Genomic DNA, 16403 nt, shown 5'->3' on the forward strand with positions numbered 1-16403 from the left:
GGTGAAGTTAGGTTACAGTAAGCCCTTCTTGGAAAAAGAGCTATATGCTAAAAACCAGAAAAAAAAAACACCTATTTTGATTATTATTCTCTTTATTCTAGCTTTCATATTAAGAGTGGCTACATATGCTAAAAGAACCTCAGTGAAGATGGGGAAAATGACATTGAATAGCCAGAGAGCAATGGGGCCAACTCTCAACTTTTCCTTGGATGAGTTTCTTAAACTGCCTGAGCCTCAATTACGTTGTCTCTAAAATGTGTGTGTTTACTAAAGAGTGCTTTATACTTACTCTACAGTGCTGTTGGGAGTCCAGGAGATAGTGGTGTGCATTGGGTGCTTATGTGAGAGCTGCATGCATCGTAAGTATGCCGGACAAGTTGGCAATCACTATTAATAGGAAAGGAGTTCCCAGCACACATGCGTCTACTTGCTCTTTCTTAAAGAAGTGACAGCCTGCCTTCGCACAGCCCCTAGGCTGGCATACATTTGATGAGAAGGCCAATAGCCTGAGACTAGCTCCTGGGGGAACAGGGCCTCTGGGGCAGCGCCGTGTCATTCTCCACAAAAGCTGGAACCGAGCCCAGTGTCGTTGAATACTGAGGAAGCTGGCAGAAGATGCTGAGTGTGGAGGGAGGAGGGGGCGTGTGGGCTGTTCGTGGCTGGGAAAGGTTTGTATAGGCGGTAAGCTTTGTTGTTGACTCCAAGGGAGTCTCTGGCTGTGCTATCTATGGGACCATGAGTGCCCCCAGAGAGGGAACTGCAGTTCCTGGGGAGGTCTTCCCAGCCCACAGGTTTTCTCGTTTGTCACAAGCTTGGCATTCCTCTAAGCTGTTTTAGGAGTGTCTATTATCTCCTTGGGGCTGTCATTTGGGGGTCTCCTCTCTCTAAGGCTATTTTTAAGTTTCTCAAAGCTTAGCATGTTTGTGCTTTTGTTGATGTTTGCTTGCTCTTTTTTCCCCATTAATTAATTGTGTGTGTGTGTGTGTGTGTGTGTGTGTGTGTGTGTGTGTGTGTGTGTGTTATATACAAAGGCTAGAGAACAACTTGTTGGAGTCAGTTCTCCTTTTACCATGTGGTTCCCAGGGAATGAACTCAGGTCATCGGGTTTGGTGGCGAGAACTTTCTACCCACTGGGCTATGTTGCTGACCCTGGAGTGTTCCACTAGTTTTGGTCCATCTAAAGAAGAAAAGAAGTTTGCAGATCATTATTGCCATCGACCTATTCCATTTGTTCTTTTTTTTCTTTCTTTCTTTCTTTCTTTCTTTCTTTCTTTCTTTCTTTCTTTCTTTCTTTCTTTCTTTCTTCCAATCATGTTGACTCTAATACCAAGGTTATAAAGATTCTAACTCGGGGGAGGGTATAGTGTATTTTTTGTTGTGTTGAATTGAGTCAGGGAGTCATTCGACATCATTGATAGCTTTAGAGGACACGTTCTTTCACTCATCTACCTGTTGGAATCTCTGGCTTTCACAGATGCAGAAGCCCAGGGCCTACCCCCAAGAAATAAAATCAGACCCTCTCAGGGTGAAATTTGAATCAGTATTTTTTTTTTTTTTTTCGAGACAGGGTTTCTTTGTGTAGCTTTGCGCCTTTCCTGGAACTCACTTGGTAGCCCAGGCTGGCCTCGAACTCACAGAGATCCGCCTGGCTCTGCCTCCCGAGTGCTGGGATTAAAGGCGTGCGCCACCACCGCCCGGCCTTGAATCAGTATTTTTAGAAATGCCTGTGGAGTATGCCTTCCAGTGTGGAGCCAAGTTTAAAAGCCAGTGCTCTAGAACATAGCTCTCAACTGTGGGTGATTTTGTCCCCTGGGGGACATCTGGTAATGCCTATAGACTTTGTGGATGTCACAGAATCTTCTGGCCCTAGGTAGTGGGAGATTCTGCTGAAAACATCCTCAGGGCATGGGATGTAGTACAGCATGTAATTAAGCTGGCCCAAAATATCACTAGAACCAAGGATGGAAAACGGTGCTCCAGAAATCTGATTCAAGAGCTTCCGGAGCACGTCTGTGCCTCTCTTGGGGGAAATCACAGCAGGTAAGTACACATTTGTCCTCTCAGCAGAACATGCAAGGAAGTGGTTTTAGTGTGTATCTTTGAACCTCTTCTGTGCCTGCTGTAATGACAGCCTGTCCCTGAGGTTGGCGTACCAGGTTCTGATTTCTGGGGCCAGATGTCTCCCTGTTCTGGTGTTCTAAATTTATCATAGTTGAATGACTTGGAAGAAGACCAAAGTTAGGAAAGTTAAATCCATAGAAATTAGAACAAACAACCTTTAAGTCAGTTTTTTGAATTGCTTGGCCTATTCTAAACCAGAGGAGTGACCTGTAAGAAATCTGATATTATGCTCTGTGGGAGGTCTTTCTTTTCTTCAAAGGAGGTTGGGAAATACATTTTCTTTTTCTTTCTTTTTTTGTTTTTTTTTCGAGACAGGGTTTCTCTGTGTAGCTTTGGAGCCTGTCCTGGAACTCACTCTGTAGCCCAGGCTGGCCTCGAACTCACAGAGATCCACTTGCCTCTGCCTCCCAAGTACTGGAATTAAAGGCGTGCGCCACCGCCGCCGCCGCTGCTGCCGCCGCCACCTGGTGGGAAATACATTTTCAATTTTATTTAATTGTGAGACTTTCAGGAATGCTTGTATATCAAGTTTCTTTTGGGGTTGCCGGGGATTGAACCCAAGGCTTTGAGCATGCATGGCAGGTGCTCTACCACTGTGTTACATCCCCAGTTTCATAGGGAGTTAATGTTAATCTGTATATGTCTTTTGTATAATTAATACCAGCTATCCAATGTATGTAACTGATTTATATACTCTGTACACACCTCAATTTTTTTTATTATGTTGGAAGTATACACAAACATATGGAATAAAAGCCACATTATCACATATACAATAATCCTGTTTTCCAGAATGGTTCTGCACTATCTTTTTAAAATAGTATCATAAGGGACTGGAGAGATGGCTCAGCGGTTAAGGGCACTGACTGCTTTTCCAGAGGACCTGGGTTCAGTACCCACATGGCAGCTCACAACTGTCTGTAACTCTAGTTCCAGGGGTTCTGACATCGTCACACGAATGCGCATAAAATAAGTTTAAATAAATTATAAAGAAATGGTATCATAAAAGGATTTTCTTTCTATTTTAATTATGTATATATACATGCGTCTATGTGTGGGTTTGTGCTTGAGAGTGCAATGCCTGCAGAGGCCAGAAAAGGATATGGAATCACCCCAAGCTGGAGTTACAGGCAAACACAAGCCACCCGCCATGAGTGCTGGGATTCAAACTCAGATGCTCTGCAAGAGCAGTACATGCTTTGTGGTGGTCTGAATAAGAATGGCCCCCATAGGCTCATATATTTACATGGTTGGTCCCCTGTTGAAGAATTGTTTAGAAGGATTGTGAGATATATTCCCTTGTTGGAGGAAGTGTGTCACTGGGAGTAAGCTTTGAGGTTTCAAAAGCCCACTTCACACAACCCCCCCTCACCCTCCCTGTGCCTGACTGTAGATCAGGATGTACAGTTCTCAACTACTCCAGCGCTATGTCTGCCTGCATGCCACCATCTTCCCTGCCATGATGATAACAGACTAACCCTCTGAAAGCGTAAGCAAGCCCCCCAGTTAAATTCTTTCGTAAGAGTTGCCTTGGTCATAGTGCCCACAGCAATGGAACAGTGACTAAGGCATGCTCTTAACCACTGAACAATCTCTCCAGCCGTGGTTCAAACCAATCTTTACTCCAAGGTTTGGAGTAAATCTTGCTCCATTCAGTCCTTAAGAAGTAATTTTGCTTTCCTCTATTCTAGTCTGTTTCTCCACCCTAGCAAGGACACAGCATTCTCTCTCTCTCTCTCTCTCTCTCTCTCTCTCTCTCTCTCTCTCTCTCTCTCTCTCTCTTACACACACACACACACACACACACACACACACACACACACTGCATGCTATTCACATCTTCATACAAAGGAGCGTTAGGCCATTGCCAGCTGCCATGATTAAGTACCTTTGTCATGGTTCTCATGACAAGTTTTAGGGAAGGGTCTCCAGACCACAAACTTAGGTAAATTTTCAGGGAATCTCAAAAACAAAGACTGGGGCTCAGGAGATGGCTTGGTTGGTAAAATACTGGATGAGCAAGCTGAGAACCTCAGTTCAGACCCTCAGCTCCCAGGCAGAGTATCAGCTGTGGTGGCATTTGTCTGTAATCCCAGCACTGGAGAGACAGAGACAGAAAGACCCCAGGGCTTGCTGGTCAACCAGCCTAGTGAAAGAGCCTCTCAAAAATGAATGAATAAATAAATAGATAAATAAATAAATGGAGAGGGGGGGAAGTGATTGAAGAAGATAATCTCTGGCTTGCACACACATCTACCCAAATGTGCATGCATATCCATACACATGCATGCAATACAGAAAACACACCTAAGTAAACAAATAACTTCAAAGCCAGAAAAAAATCTGAATGTTTGCAAATCTAAAGATTGTGTGAGGTTTTTTTTTTTTTTTTTTTGAGATAGTAATAGTGTTTTAATACAACTACATATAAATTGAGAACACGGCTCTACAGGGCTCGGCTAGGTCTGCCCTGAATTATGAAGTCATGATTAATACCCAGTGAGGAAACAGAAGAAGGCCTACCCAAAGTGCTCCCCTTGGCCAGGCACTCTAAGGCGTGGCTGCTTTTTTTTCTCTCATATTTTTGTTGTGCCTTAAGTCGGTTACTGCAGGACTTTTGTCACTGTTCTGTCCGAACACTGAATAGTTCTGATCCATCCTCAGTGACCAGTAAGTACTTGTGACTAGCGGTCTGCCACTGCTTGAGGCCTGCCTTTTGGAACCATAGTGCTGCGTCACCTTTATAGCCCTTTGTGGTCATTGCTTCCCATTCCCCAGGAAGAGCACCAGGGCTACAGCCAGCGTCGACTGCTGTTTATCTCAAACCTAACTCTTCCTGTTGACTCTCCTTCAGCTTCTTGACGGAGGACTCTAGAAATCCAGAGCTGTGGGGAAGGAAGTGAATGCGTCCCCTGCTTTAGTGAGGGGCGGACACCTTTCACTTTTTCTCTTCCTGACCACTCAGGGTCCTTCCACTCTGCTCCTGTGCTGTGTAGACAGACAGACTGTCTTGGCTCATCTCCTCCTGTTTCCCTTCTTGCTCAGGTCCTCCTTAGCCTCTCCCTGGGCTCCTTGCTCTGCTCTGTCCGTCCTGTAAGCACCGGCAGTAGGCACTGGCATTTCTCAGGCCCTGCTGGTGTTCTTTGCCCTCATTCCATTCTCTCCCTCGTGGTCGTGTCTATTTCTGGGTCTTTGGATTCTCCACATGCCGATGACTTCCACGTTTATATTTCAGGATGAAGTTCTTATCTGCGTCCTCAATCCCTGTGTCTTCCTGGAATGCGTTAATAAGTGTTTCCCAGGCAACTCACACTCACTGGGAAGAAAACTGAGCTTGCCTTCTCTTCTAGTTTTCTCCTCAGCATATAAGCCAGAAATCTTGCTTTACTACGTCTTTGTGTCTACTGAGCTACCAATGGTGTCCTTTCTTCCATTACGTATCCGTAGCATGTACGCATGCGCGCTACTGACTGCTTCAACCAGCCAAGACCAGGCTAGACCTGTTTTATGTAGATTACCTTCAGAGCAGTTGATTGACTCCTGCTCCATCACCCTGCCTGGCTCCGTGCACCACTGTTAGTTTAGTAAATATCCCTCTGATTCTTTCATTCCCAGGCTGGAGGTGCCTTGGGGTTTTCTAAAGTTCCAGCATTTTAACAGGGCTCAGAAGATCTGTAGTAACTCGTCCCCAAACTGGCTCTGATTTGTGGCATTCCTTAGGAGTATCCGTCTGTCGATCTCACTTCACAAACACCCCCTGACCAGACAACCTCCTCCGGCCCCCTGTTTATCATTTCTCCTGTAGTTTAGTGTAGGGCACACCAAGGCCTGTTGAAGGTGGGAAGGTCGTAGCCCTGGATAGCGATTGTCAAAGTCCTCAAATTCTAATTCAATTTTCCTTAAAAGCTTAAGGTCTAACCGAGTCTGTACTTCATTTTGGTTCCTGGTTCTGTGTCTGTTTCCTTCACTTACAGTTTTCAGAACTAAGGGACATGTGTGGGATTCTGTTAGTGAATCATTCGCAGTCTGTGTTCTTTGGCCATTGAGAGTTGAGTCCAGGAAGCTGCCTGCCCCACAAAACAGCCCAGGGGAGCTGAGGCACCTTCGCTTTCCGGGGAGAGCAGGGCACCTTGGCTGAATAGTCTTGAGCTCTCAGAAGCTCTCCAACACTGCCTCCAGTCAGTCAGACTCTGAATGCCCGAGACTTGTTGTGACTTGTCCCCATTGCTTATTAAACCTGTTTGGGAAGGGAGAGCAACAGTGTTTGGGTCTTGCGCACTCATCTCATTTCCAAGCAACAGACAAGGACTTTCTTTACCTGTTAACGGTAAAAAGGTAAGAGACCACTGTTGTATGGAGTCTGTAAAAGACCGGGTCAGGTTCCTCTCTCGAGAAGATGCCGGGCCCAGCGTTTCAGGTTCTCCCTGGGCTGGGAAAAGCCAGCTTCCTCTCAGCTCCTACCTGTCACCTCACCACAAGGATCAGAGGGGCTGAGCAGCCATGCGGACTCAGAGGGACCAGCCAGGCAGAAATGACACACTTCCTGTGCCAAGCTCTAGTCAGGCTTTCTGGTTCGTTTTTCTGTTTGCTTTACGATTCCCTGAAAAGATAGAAGGTTGTCGGGCTGAGTCCTTCCACACACAGCAGCCTCTGTTCTTTCTATGGTGTCATAGGATAGCCTCTCCTGCATTTCCTTGGCATTTACATGTTTTATTAATCCGTTGCTCCCTTAGTATAAAAGTATCATGTTTGTGAAGTATATTTATCAAGTAGACTGACAAAAACGAACAAACAAGACAAAAACCCTTCTTGTTTTTACTACTTAGAAAGGAACATATTGGGGCTGGAAAGATGGCCCAGTCATTAAGGGCACTTGCTGCTCTTGTAGAGGACCTGGGTTCGGGTCCTAGCACCCACATGGCAGCTCGGAGCACCAGTTCCAGAGTATCTGACGCTCTCTTCTGGCTTCTTCAGGCACCAAGCACTCATGTGGTGCACATACATACATTCAGGCAAAGCACTTATACAAATAAAATACAATAAAATAAATCTCTTTTTGGTACATGTCATCCCTCTAGACATTTTTCTGCTTACAAAGACTCTATACTGTTTCGTATAATCTCTCTGCTTTAAAAAGTACATTTTTGCGTGTATATATGTATGTGTGTTTGGACATCTCCATACCATGGTACATATGTGAAGATTGGAAGACAACTTTTGGGAGTCAATGCTCTCCTTGTACCATGTGGGTCCCCAGGATCAAATTCAGGTCGCCAGACTTGGCAGCAAGCTCCTTTGCCCTTTGAACCTTCTCACAGGCCCTCTGCTTCAATGTATTGTTTCGCAGTTTTTATGAGGAGTCTCCCTGTTCTTAACTGCAAGGTCTGTTTAAGGACTGTGTGGCATTCCGTTCTGTAGAAGTGTCCTCCAAGTACCATCCTCGTTAGATAGTTGGGTCTGCCCCCTGCGCTCTCTTCACCTCCTTTAAAGGGTAGCTCAGGCTGGCCTTGAATTCTCCATCCACCTGCTTTGGCCTCCCAAGTGTGTTGATAACCAGTGTGCCACCACCAAGCAGCTCTGCTCAGTCCTCAGTGTTTGTCGCCGTCTATACAGTTTCCTTGCACAACGGCTGTCTGCGTTCATCCCCGCTTCACGGACTGTGGGCTTGGACGCGGTTCAGAGGGACTGTGGAGGTGTAAGGTTTTTGATCTTTACGGCCACTTTGCCCTCCAGGCAGCTGTCTGTTTCACGTCCCCCGCCAGATGGTGGAGGTGTCTGACGGTGTCTTCCGTGTGTATTCTAGCCCTTGCCCAACACGCCATTGCTTTTCACACCCGCTTCCAGCAGTGCAGACGTGCCCTGCCCTGCCTTCCTGACTCCATTGCCCACAGCAAGCCACGCATGCCTAGCTCTTCCTGCTGCCGGACTGCCATTCCTCTGGTGTTGGCTATGCACCTCCAATGCCACAGCCGCGGAGTGTCCCCATCTCAACTCCCTTCCCATGCCTATGGCGCCGCATGTGTCCTTTACTTGTTTGTGTGTTCACTATTGGCCAGTCTCTCTTCCACATCGAGTGTCAGTTTGTGGGACTCCCTACTGAGTCCTCATTTCTGAGTCAATCAGATATTCAGCAAGTGCCCAGTTTCAGCCTTTTACTCTCGGTTGACATTTTCCAGATTAAACTATCCTATGTGCTCTTCTTGGCAGTAACACGATGGAAGAGGACGGTAGAATACCACTGGACAGGGGACTTGGGGCTCCTGTGTCCTCATCTGTTAGAACAGGACTGTATTAGTGGGAGGGGAAAGTGGGGACTCTAACCCCTTTGCAGGGGATGAAATGTAGTTTGCTAGAAAGTCTGTTTCCATCTTCCACTGAGAAGGGATTTGCTGGGCATTGGGCCTGTTATGTAGCCTTACGGTAGGCTGAGGAGGAGGTGGTGGACAACTTGTGCACAGAACGCAGGCTCTGCATACAGATGGACTTGGGCCCAGAATGGTGTGATACATCATTCTCCTGGGCAAGCACTCAAAAATGAGGTGCTTTTTTTGAGTTTCTGCAATTTATTTTTATTATATATTTTTTAAAAAATGTGCTCGTGCAAATAGGCCCATTGGTAATATTGTATAATGACCAAGGTGTTATGACCTCTAGAGAGGGAATGGAAAATGGAAATGCCCTCCCTGCTGGAGTCTCTGGGATGTTGTGTCTTCACGGAGCCACCTTTTTGACACCTTCTAAGAAAGGTTTACAGAATCCAGTGCTAGCAGTAGCAGTGAGAAGTCAGCAGAAGCCATGGCCAGCCAGGCCGGCAGTGCAGGGGGCTCAGGGCAGGCCTGGATTTCAGGGTGGAAAATATTCTGTGTTTCTTCATGAAGTCGAATTTCCAGAAATGTATAGGGAGGTTGACTTCAAGACTGGATAGTTTCTCTTAGCCGATGAGAGTTTCATTAGTTTCATATTTATTGCTGGGGATCATGTTCTGTTTTGTATGAAGGTTTGTGGTGCAAGAGAGCAATAAAATCCTAAGGCTCTGTTTCTGTTCGGCTTAGTGGAGAATAAACCACCTCCAAGCCCTGTGCCAGCATAGTTGCTACAGCTGGCACCCGGTGTTTCTTTTGCGTTCTAAATGCCGATTTAGTGTTGTCACTGGTGATGCAAGTGTGAAGCGGTTTGGGTATGCATGAATCTCCCAAGAAGATAGACAGACCTCCCTGCTCACTGAAGTCCTCAACCCCCCTCACTGCATGGCCATTCCCTACCAGCAAAGTTGGGGAATGGCCTTCAATCTACGGTGCTGGCTCATTTTCTTTGCTTGTGAGATGTGGTTAGGTGATATCAGAGCTCTTGCAGACACTCAAATTCTGAGATTCCAAGAGAACAACCAGGAGAATTACCTTTTAATAAAACGTATACTTGAACTATAGCCGTACATATTACCTAATAGAAAGGCCTGCATCCCCACACTTATTCTTTGAGCACAGTGGTTCTCAACCTTCCTAGCACAGTTTTTAGTACAGTTCCTCATGTGTGGTGATCCCCAACCATAAAATTATTTTCATTGCTACTTTGTAACTGTAATTCTGCTACTGTAATGAATCGTAATGTAAATATCTGATATGCGGGATGGCTGATACGTGAAAGGGTCGTTTGAGCAGCTGCTTGGGTGGAAGGCCCTGAATGACAGCTGCCACAAGTGACAGATACGGGAAATCTCCAGCCCAACCTTGACCCTGTGCCAGGGCTGGCCCCTGCAGCACAGTTTAGCTTGCTACTCTACCTAGGCCAAGATGGGAAGTTCCTAGGTACTCCTTTTATTTTCCCAGATCGCCCTGATTGTGTTAGCTGAGGAGCCAAGGGATTTTTTTTTCTTTTTTGGAATGATATGCAGAGGGGGAAAGCCAAAAATTCTGAGTGAGGCAAACCTGATACACCCCTGTCTCCCCATTCCAACCAGATAGGAGAGTTATATGGAGCTCAGATTCCTTGTCTGTAATCTGGAGAACATGTTGCCTACCTCCTAGGACCTGTGTAAGTATTGTGCTCTCACAGCGAGGCAGCTGGTGGGCACTCAGCAGTGGGATTTCCCTGAGCCTGTCTAGGCTTAGACCCTGGGCCCTCAAGGCCAAGGTAGAACTTCCTCCAGGGGCATCTATCTGCGCTGTCTTTTGTGGACTAGCTGGAGGGCACTTCTGAGCACGTACCAGTCTCAGACACTGAATCTCCTGTAACAATTCCATTAGGCCCCCTTCCATGCCTCTTCATCAATGACTTCCTTCTCCTCAAAGAGGAGGATGAATGAAGAGGAATAAAGGGAGAAGAGGAGAGGGCCCTGGTTGAACTGTGGTTTTCGGTAGGATCGGGAAGGAGGGGGGCCAGAAGAGGACTGATGGGATAAGGGGAAGCTGAACACTAAGACAGAAAATTGAGTTGATGCTGGCAGTCACAGTATTGTGTACAATGGACGGGCATTGTCTTGGGAATGCCAGACTATAAAGGTCAAAGTGTTTTGTGAGTGTTTCCAGTTCTCTCTGAGGCTTGAAAATCAGATAGAAGACATGAAGCTATCTTTTGCATGCAGGCACCAGTGTGGTGGTGATTGTGTGCAATGTGCTACTGATAAGGATGTGGGTGGCTGTATAGGAAGCTTGTTTTCTCCCCACCTTGGGGTATATAGTAAGCGGCCACTGAAATGAGGCCAGCACGTGTGTCTGGACAGAGTTCTGGAAGGGTAGGAGTTGGCCTCAATGTCTTTCTTCTCAGCCCTGCCCTGTGTTGCAGAGCCTTGAAGATGCTGCATGGCCTCTTGCTCTGCCATATTCTTTGGAAATTGAGACTGTCACCCGTTTCCCCTGGGTGTAGGGAGGATTCGGATTTAAGTGATTTTTTTTCCCCAAGAGTTGCTAGATAGCATCATACAGAACAGCTGATTGATTTTTCTAGTGGCCTCTAATATGTGGCTGCAGAGAGATGAAGAAACCTCTGATAGATGGCTCTGGAATCCCCAGGGAGGGCTTTCTCCATATCAATGTGACCCCTCAGAGCATCTCCATGACTGACAGTGCAGGTGTACTCTCGGGGCTGGGGTATTGAGCAGTCCTGTATTTCTGCTACAGTGTGTTCATCATATACAAGACTCTGGGTTTGACCCCCAGTATTGCCAGAGAGAGAGAGGGAGAGAGAGAGGGAGGAAGAGGGAAGGAGGGAGGGAGGGAAGGAGGGAGGGAGAGGAAAGAAAAGAAAAAAAAGACTATTTACAAATTACCTTATCAAGGCATAGTCTGGGCACATTCTTTGACCACTAGATCACCAACCAGTGTCCAGGCTTGGAAATTCTGACTGTGTGCTCCCCCCTTGCCACAGCATGAGGATGCATGTGCACTGGATGTCATAACAAATGCGGATCCTTGAACCCACCCAAAGCGGTTGAATTTGCAAGTCCTAGGGAAGCTTGGAAGAGCTGTATTCATAGCCACAAAGGCAAATGTAGGAGTTAGATATTTTGTACCCAGGCTACTCTGTGAGGTTGGACTGCTCCACAGATGGTGACAGGAGACTCTTCCTCTGCCTGGGCCCACCCACCCACCCCCTTTTAGCCCACTACCATGGGGATGAGCAGAACATAGTTCTAAATGCTGGAACAACTTTCAGCAGCAATGAATAGAACCAATCATGGATGACGTGGGTGTTCTGATTTTATGTGAGAGAAGAGGGGTCTGTGGAAGAAGAGTGCCATGCAGGTACCTTGCTTTACATTGTTCTCCTGCTGTCTGGGACCTCTCTGAGACCAGGAATGTCCTTCTGGGTTAGAGGTGCCCTTGGTACCTGAGGATAGAGTACTTACAACGTTCTCTTTCTTGCTTGGTGTTGGGACTCCCCTGGTCCTTCCTTCCCTGGACTTGGATCCCACACAGGTGAGGTGAGGTGAGCTGAGGAGTCTTCCTCCAGGCTCCCCTTTCCACGGCCTCACTGTGCACCCCAGTCTTCAGCAGGCCGGATGAAGCAATGCCTCGTAGCTGCCTAGCCACAGAGCTACCACTGAGGCCATTTTAGGGAAGTGGGAGACCTTCCTTCTGTTTAGGTATGAAATTTTGTTCTATATCAATTACCCTCAGATTTATCAATAAACCAAGCTTGGGGGTTGGAATCTTGAACTTCTGGGAACAGATTTCTCTTGACATTTTCTCGTCACTGATGAAGTTTTCATGCATTATGGGCCAGTCAGAATTCAGAGAGAGAACATTTTGTGAACACAAAAAGATGGTTTCTAAAACACAGATTTCATAACCTCCGCCTATGACTATGTAGAATGAAAATGATAAACGTATACCTATGTTTGTAAATTAACAATCATCTCACTTCCTATAGTTCTCTCCCCCAATTAAGAGAGGGCATTTTATTTAAATTCAGTTCATTAATAGTTCCCATTACTACTAGAACTCACTGTGCATGCATAAGGCAATTTGTTATTGGCTTCCCACGGTTCTCCTTCAACTTTGACAGACGTTCTCTGAGGTTGGCTGTGCCACTTTTATTTTGCAGTTGTCCAAAGAGGTTAAATAACTTGGGAGCCTACACACCAGAAAGCAGCATAAATGGAATTTGAACCGGGTCTAGCAAATTATATTCCACTTTGTATCTTTTTTGCTGGTAGACTCGAGCCAGGTTATACATGCTACAGAGGATAAAGGTCATCCACCTGGGTAGCAAGGTAGACACACAGCCAAGGATGGTATTAACTGTAGTAACTATCACACAGTGGTACCGAGAAATTGTAAAGCAGGTAGCTTTCGGATTTAAAGGAAGACCTGAGCTTACAGTTGAAGTCTGTGGGAGAAGGTTTCACACCCTTCGGTACTATGCTTTGAGTGGGCTGAGGAGTATGGACAGAATCTTATCTAAGGGAAGTTAGCTAGCTGTGATGACTTCTGAAGACCCAGGTAAATCAATAAGATATGAAGGAGACTATTATACAGTCTCTATGGAAACATGCGTATTGCATGCATACATGTGTATATATGTGTGCACCTAAACATTCTCAGACTCATATTCTTTGTAAGTCCTCTGCAGAAGCAAGAGGCTGGTGGTGATTTTCAGCAGTAACATTGTTCTTCCTGCATCCCTTAGCTCTCCTGACAACAAGAGCACCTCTGAGCAACGCTTCCTATTAATAGACATTCATTCATGTTTGTACTGGCTAGGTAGGAATGGGGTGGTTTTTTTTTTTTTTCTTTCAGGCATCTGTGAATGGAACCACTCCCTTTTGTCCTTTTTTTTTTTTTTTTTTTTTTTTTTAATTGAACTATCTGCTTTTTCCCCTAGCCTGTTGGAACAGTAGACTTCCTGTTCTGCTTGATTTTTAAAATTCTGCCCATCTGCCTAGCACAGTAAGCTGTGTTCCTGTGTAGCGCAGTTTATAGGTGGAGAGTGAGGGCAGTCTCCATCCAGTCCATCCTCAGTGTGAATGCAGACACCTCTGTGACCCGCACAATTAAAAGCTACATAACATATTCCTCGACAAGCGACAAAATGCAGCGCCCAGAATAACAAGCAGGACAACTTCTAAAGAGACCATTGTTGACCAGTCTCCTGTGCGTTCGTTTGGGAAGCTTGTGGCGGATTTCCAGAAGGATGGTGTGAATTGATTGGAAAAGATGGGACTGTGGATGTTCCTCAGGTTTGTGTGACTCTACCAAGACACTTTGACGGGGTCCTCCTGACGAGCACAGGGAGAAGATGCAAAGATTAGGTGAGTTAAGGCTGTTCTTAGACAGTCTGGATGCAGTGTCTCTGGGGATCCGGTGGAATTTTTGGATGTCTAACTCAGTACTGCTGTATTCAAAGGAGGAACGTCTGGTCGTGGCTTTGGAGGGACTGTGCTCACTAACTCACAGGTTTCTTTCTCCTATGGAACTGGTCATGGGGACCCGCTCTTCAGCTGAGAGAGATATGGGGATTATGGGTTAAAAATGGCATCTGCAGCATACGGATAGATAATTTCACTTGTGATCAGATGAAGCCTTGAAAAGTTTCAGAAACACGGCCTCGTAAAAGTTTGTAGTTGTTTTAAAATCCACAGCTCATTTTGTATATTTCCCTGAATTTATGAACTATAGCATACCTCTGGTTGGTTCCCAGGGGTCTGCTGCGTTGGTAACCTGTAAACATCTAGTTTACCTCTCTTCCCCACTGCGTAACTGCTTGTCCGACTATTACTGTTCTTATTTTTTCCCCTGAGAACCAGAGAGCAACTTTACCCACGTCTAAAACCTTTTACCTTTTAAAAATAACACCCGAGGCTTGTTTTATAGCCAATACTTAAAGTTACTACAAATAAACAATTTGATTTCTAAGGTAAATTGAAAAAGATTGTGAAGAGTTGAAATGAAAGAGCTTTTTAAACAGCCATTTAAAAAGTTATTTTGGTACTTATGCATGTCTCTACAGGTCTGTGGGTAGGATTTCCATAAGTTTATCCTAAAGTTCTATACGCAAGGCTTTTGGGGAGCCAAGTATGGTGGGGCGCATCTATAAACCCCACACTTGGCAGGTTAAAGCAGGAAGATAGGAATCCAAAGATTTTCAGCAAGATTTGCTCAAGACAGAAAGAAGCGAAAGAGATAAAGGAAAGAAAAGGTTAAAAAAAAAAAGAAGTGCTTTATAGAGTTTAAAGTCAATAGTAGGAAGAACTAGAAATGGAAAGACGTAGCAGATGTTGATGTAACTTGTCTCAGCTCATTAACTGACGCTTTGGCAGCCAGGACAGTTTTGTAGAGCTGTGACTTCTCTTGGCCAAAGTGTGGTCACCTGCGCATTGTTCATAAAAGGTAAACATATGTCTTCTGGACGCTCAGAGCTGTGCGCGTGATCTTCTGCCTGCTTCGTGTGTGTGTGTGTGTGTGTGTGTGTGTGTGTGTGTGTGTGTGTGTGTATGTATATATATGTGCCCCCCTCTCTGGTATATAAAAACAGGCATGTATCTGTGACTGATGTCATGGTGTATACATTGACACAACTGGGGTCAGGGCCAGCTTTGCTTGGGAAGGTTTTGTGGAAGAAGTGGGTTTGGGGGAGCGTTCCAAAGAGAAGGAATGAACTTTGGCCGAGAGGCAGAAAGGGCTGGAGTCATGTGATGTCGTAGGTGAGCCTGAAGCGCTAGAGAGCAGTTTATAAATTAGTGACTGAAAATAGGCAGGCTCACGTGAAAGAGAAAGGAGCGTGTGAGAGCCCAGCAGAGGACTAGAGGGCCATGGGACTCTGCTGCTCCCCAGCTGGTGAATTTCCCCCAGTATGCCAGCACATCGCATGTGGCCCTCTAGTGGAATGATCTGAGATGCACATGGGAGTGCCACCACTGGCTTCTGTTTCCCTTTGGGGGTTCTAAGTCAAGAGTCAGAGCAGATGAATGTACTCTGCTCCATGCTTATGCTATTAATTCAGACACTAGGAATTTGGAGCTGGATGGCAGTATCAGGAACTTCGAATTGGCCAAATGTTACTGTTTACAGAGCAGGCTAGACACTGGGCATGCGCTTGCCCAGTTCTGCAGCAGACTGAAAGCATGTCACAACTGGCCCCGGCCCTTTATGTCTTCACTTGAGCTGTCTTGTTTTTTCATGTGGTTACAGAGTAAATCCTGGCAGTAGAGAGGGAGAGACCTATGGTCATGGGCGCCACAGCCCACAGGACGGAGAGCCAAAGAAACAATAGAGGTTGGCACTCCCGGCTTCCTTTCCACCCACACACTGTTCCTTGTGGGTCCCAGTCATTCTTTCAGGCCCTGGGGATACAGAGGTAAACTAGGCAGGTAAAAATGCGTGCTCTTAGAGAGTAGCTGTTATAGTTGAAGGAGACTGACACCAAACACAATAAATATGCAAAATTTGTAATAAGTCAATACTAAGTGCTAAGAAGGGCAAATTTAAACATGAGGAGAGAAATAGTGATCTCTCTCTCTCTCTTTCTCGTCTCTCTCTGTGTGTGTATGCATGTATGCTTACACGCACAAGTGTTGAGTTATGTAAGTGATTGCAGTTGTGAATAAACTCACTGAGCATGTTATATTAGACTGAGCAGTATAGGAAAGCCAGCTAAGATTATCCTGGGCAGAATGTTTCAGGCAAAATGCAAGCAGCTGGAAAGGCCCTGAGGTCAGAACATCCTCTTGCATTCCGGATCCCAGCTCATGAGAAGAGAAGAGATGGGTTCGAGATGGATGGGGGCAAGACTAAAGGGGCCTCAGATAGTTGTAATCTGTTTAACTTTTACTGGGCATGAGGCGA

The 16403-nt window shown here is 45.9% G+C and overlaps 1 protein-coding gene across 2 annotated transcripts in view; it reads left to right on the forward strand.

The window, feature by feature from the left end:
* Positions 1–16403, forward strand: part of Tnfaip8 (TNF alpha induced protein 8) — a 115333-nt gene that overhangs the window by 36970 nt on the left and 61960 nt on the right. Inside the window, exon 1 of one of the 2 annotated variants that reach the window (XM_052742170.1) lies at positions 13587–13870. The exons of the other annotated variant lie outside the window; for it this stretch is intronic. Coding sequence (XP_052598130.1) covers positions 13858–13870 — 13 coding nt within the window. The 5' untranslated portion in view covers positions 13587–13857. Of the gene's footprint in view, positions 1–13586; positions 13871–16403 lie in introns of those variants that run through there. 2 annotated transcript variants of the gene reach the window in all.

This window comes from Peromyscus californicus, unplaced genomic scaffold (genome assembly GCF_007827085.1).
Source record: "Peromyscus californicus insignis strain IS unplaced genomic scaffold, ASM782708v3 Scaffold_17__1_contigs__length_78620276, whole genome shotgun sequence".
Classification (NCBI taxonomy): domain Eukaryota; kingdom Metazoa; phylum Chordata; class Mammalia; order Rodentia; family Cricetidae; genus Peromyscus; species Peromyscus californicus.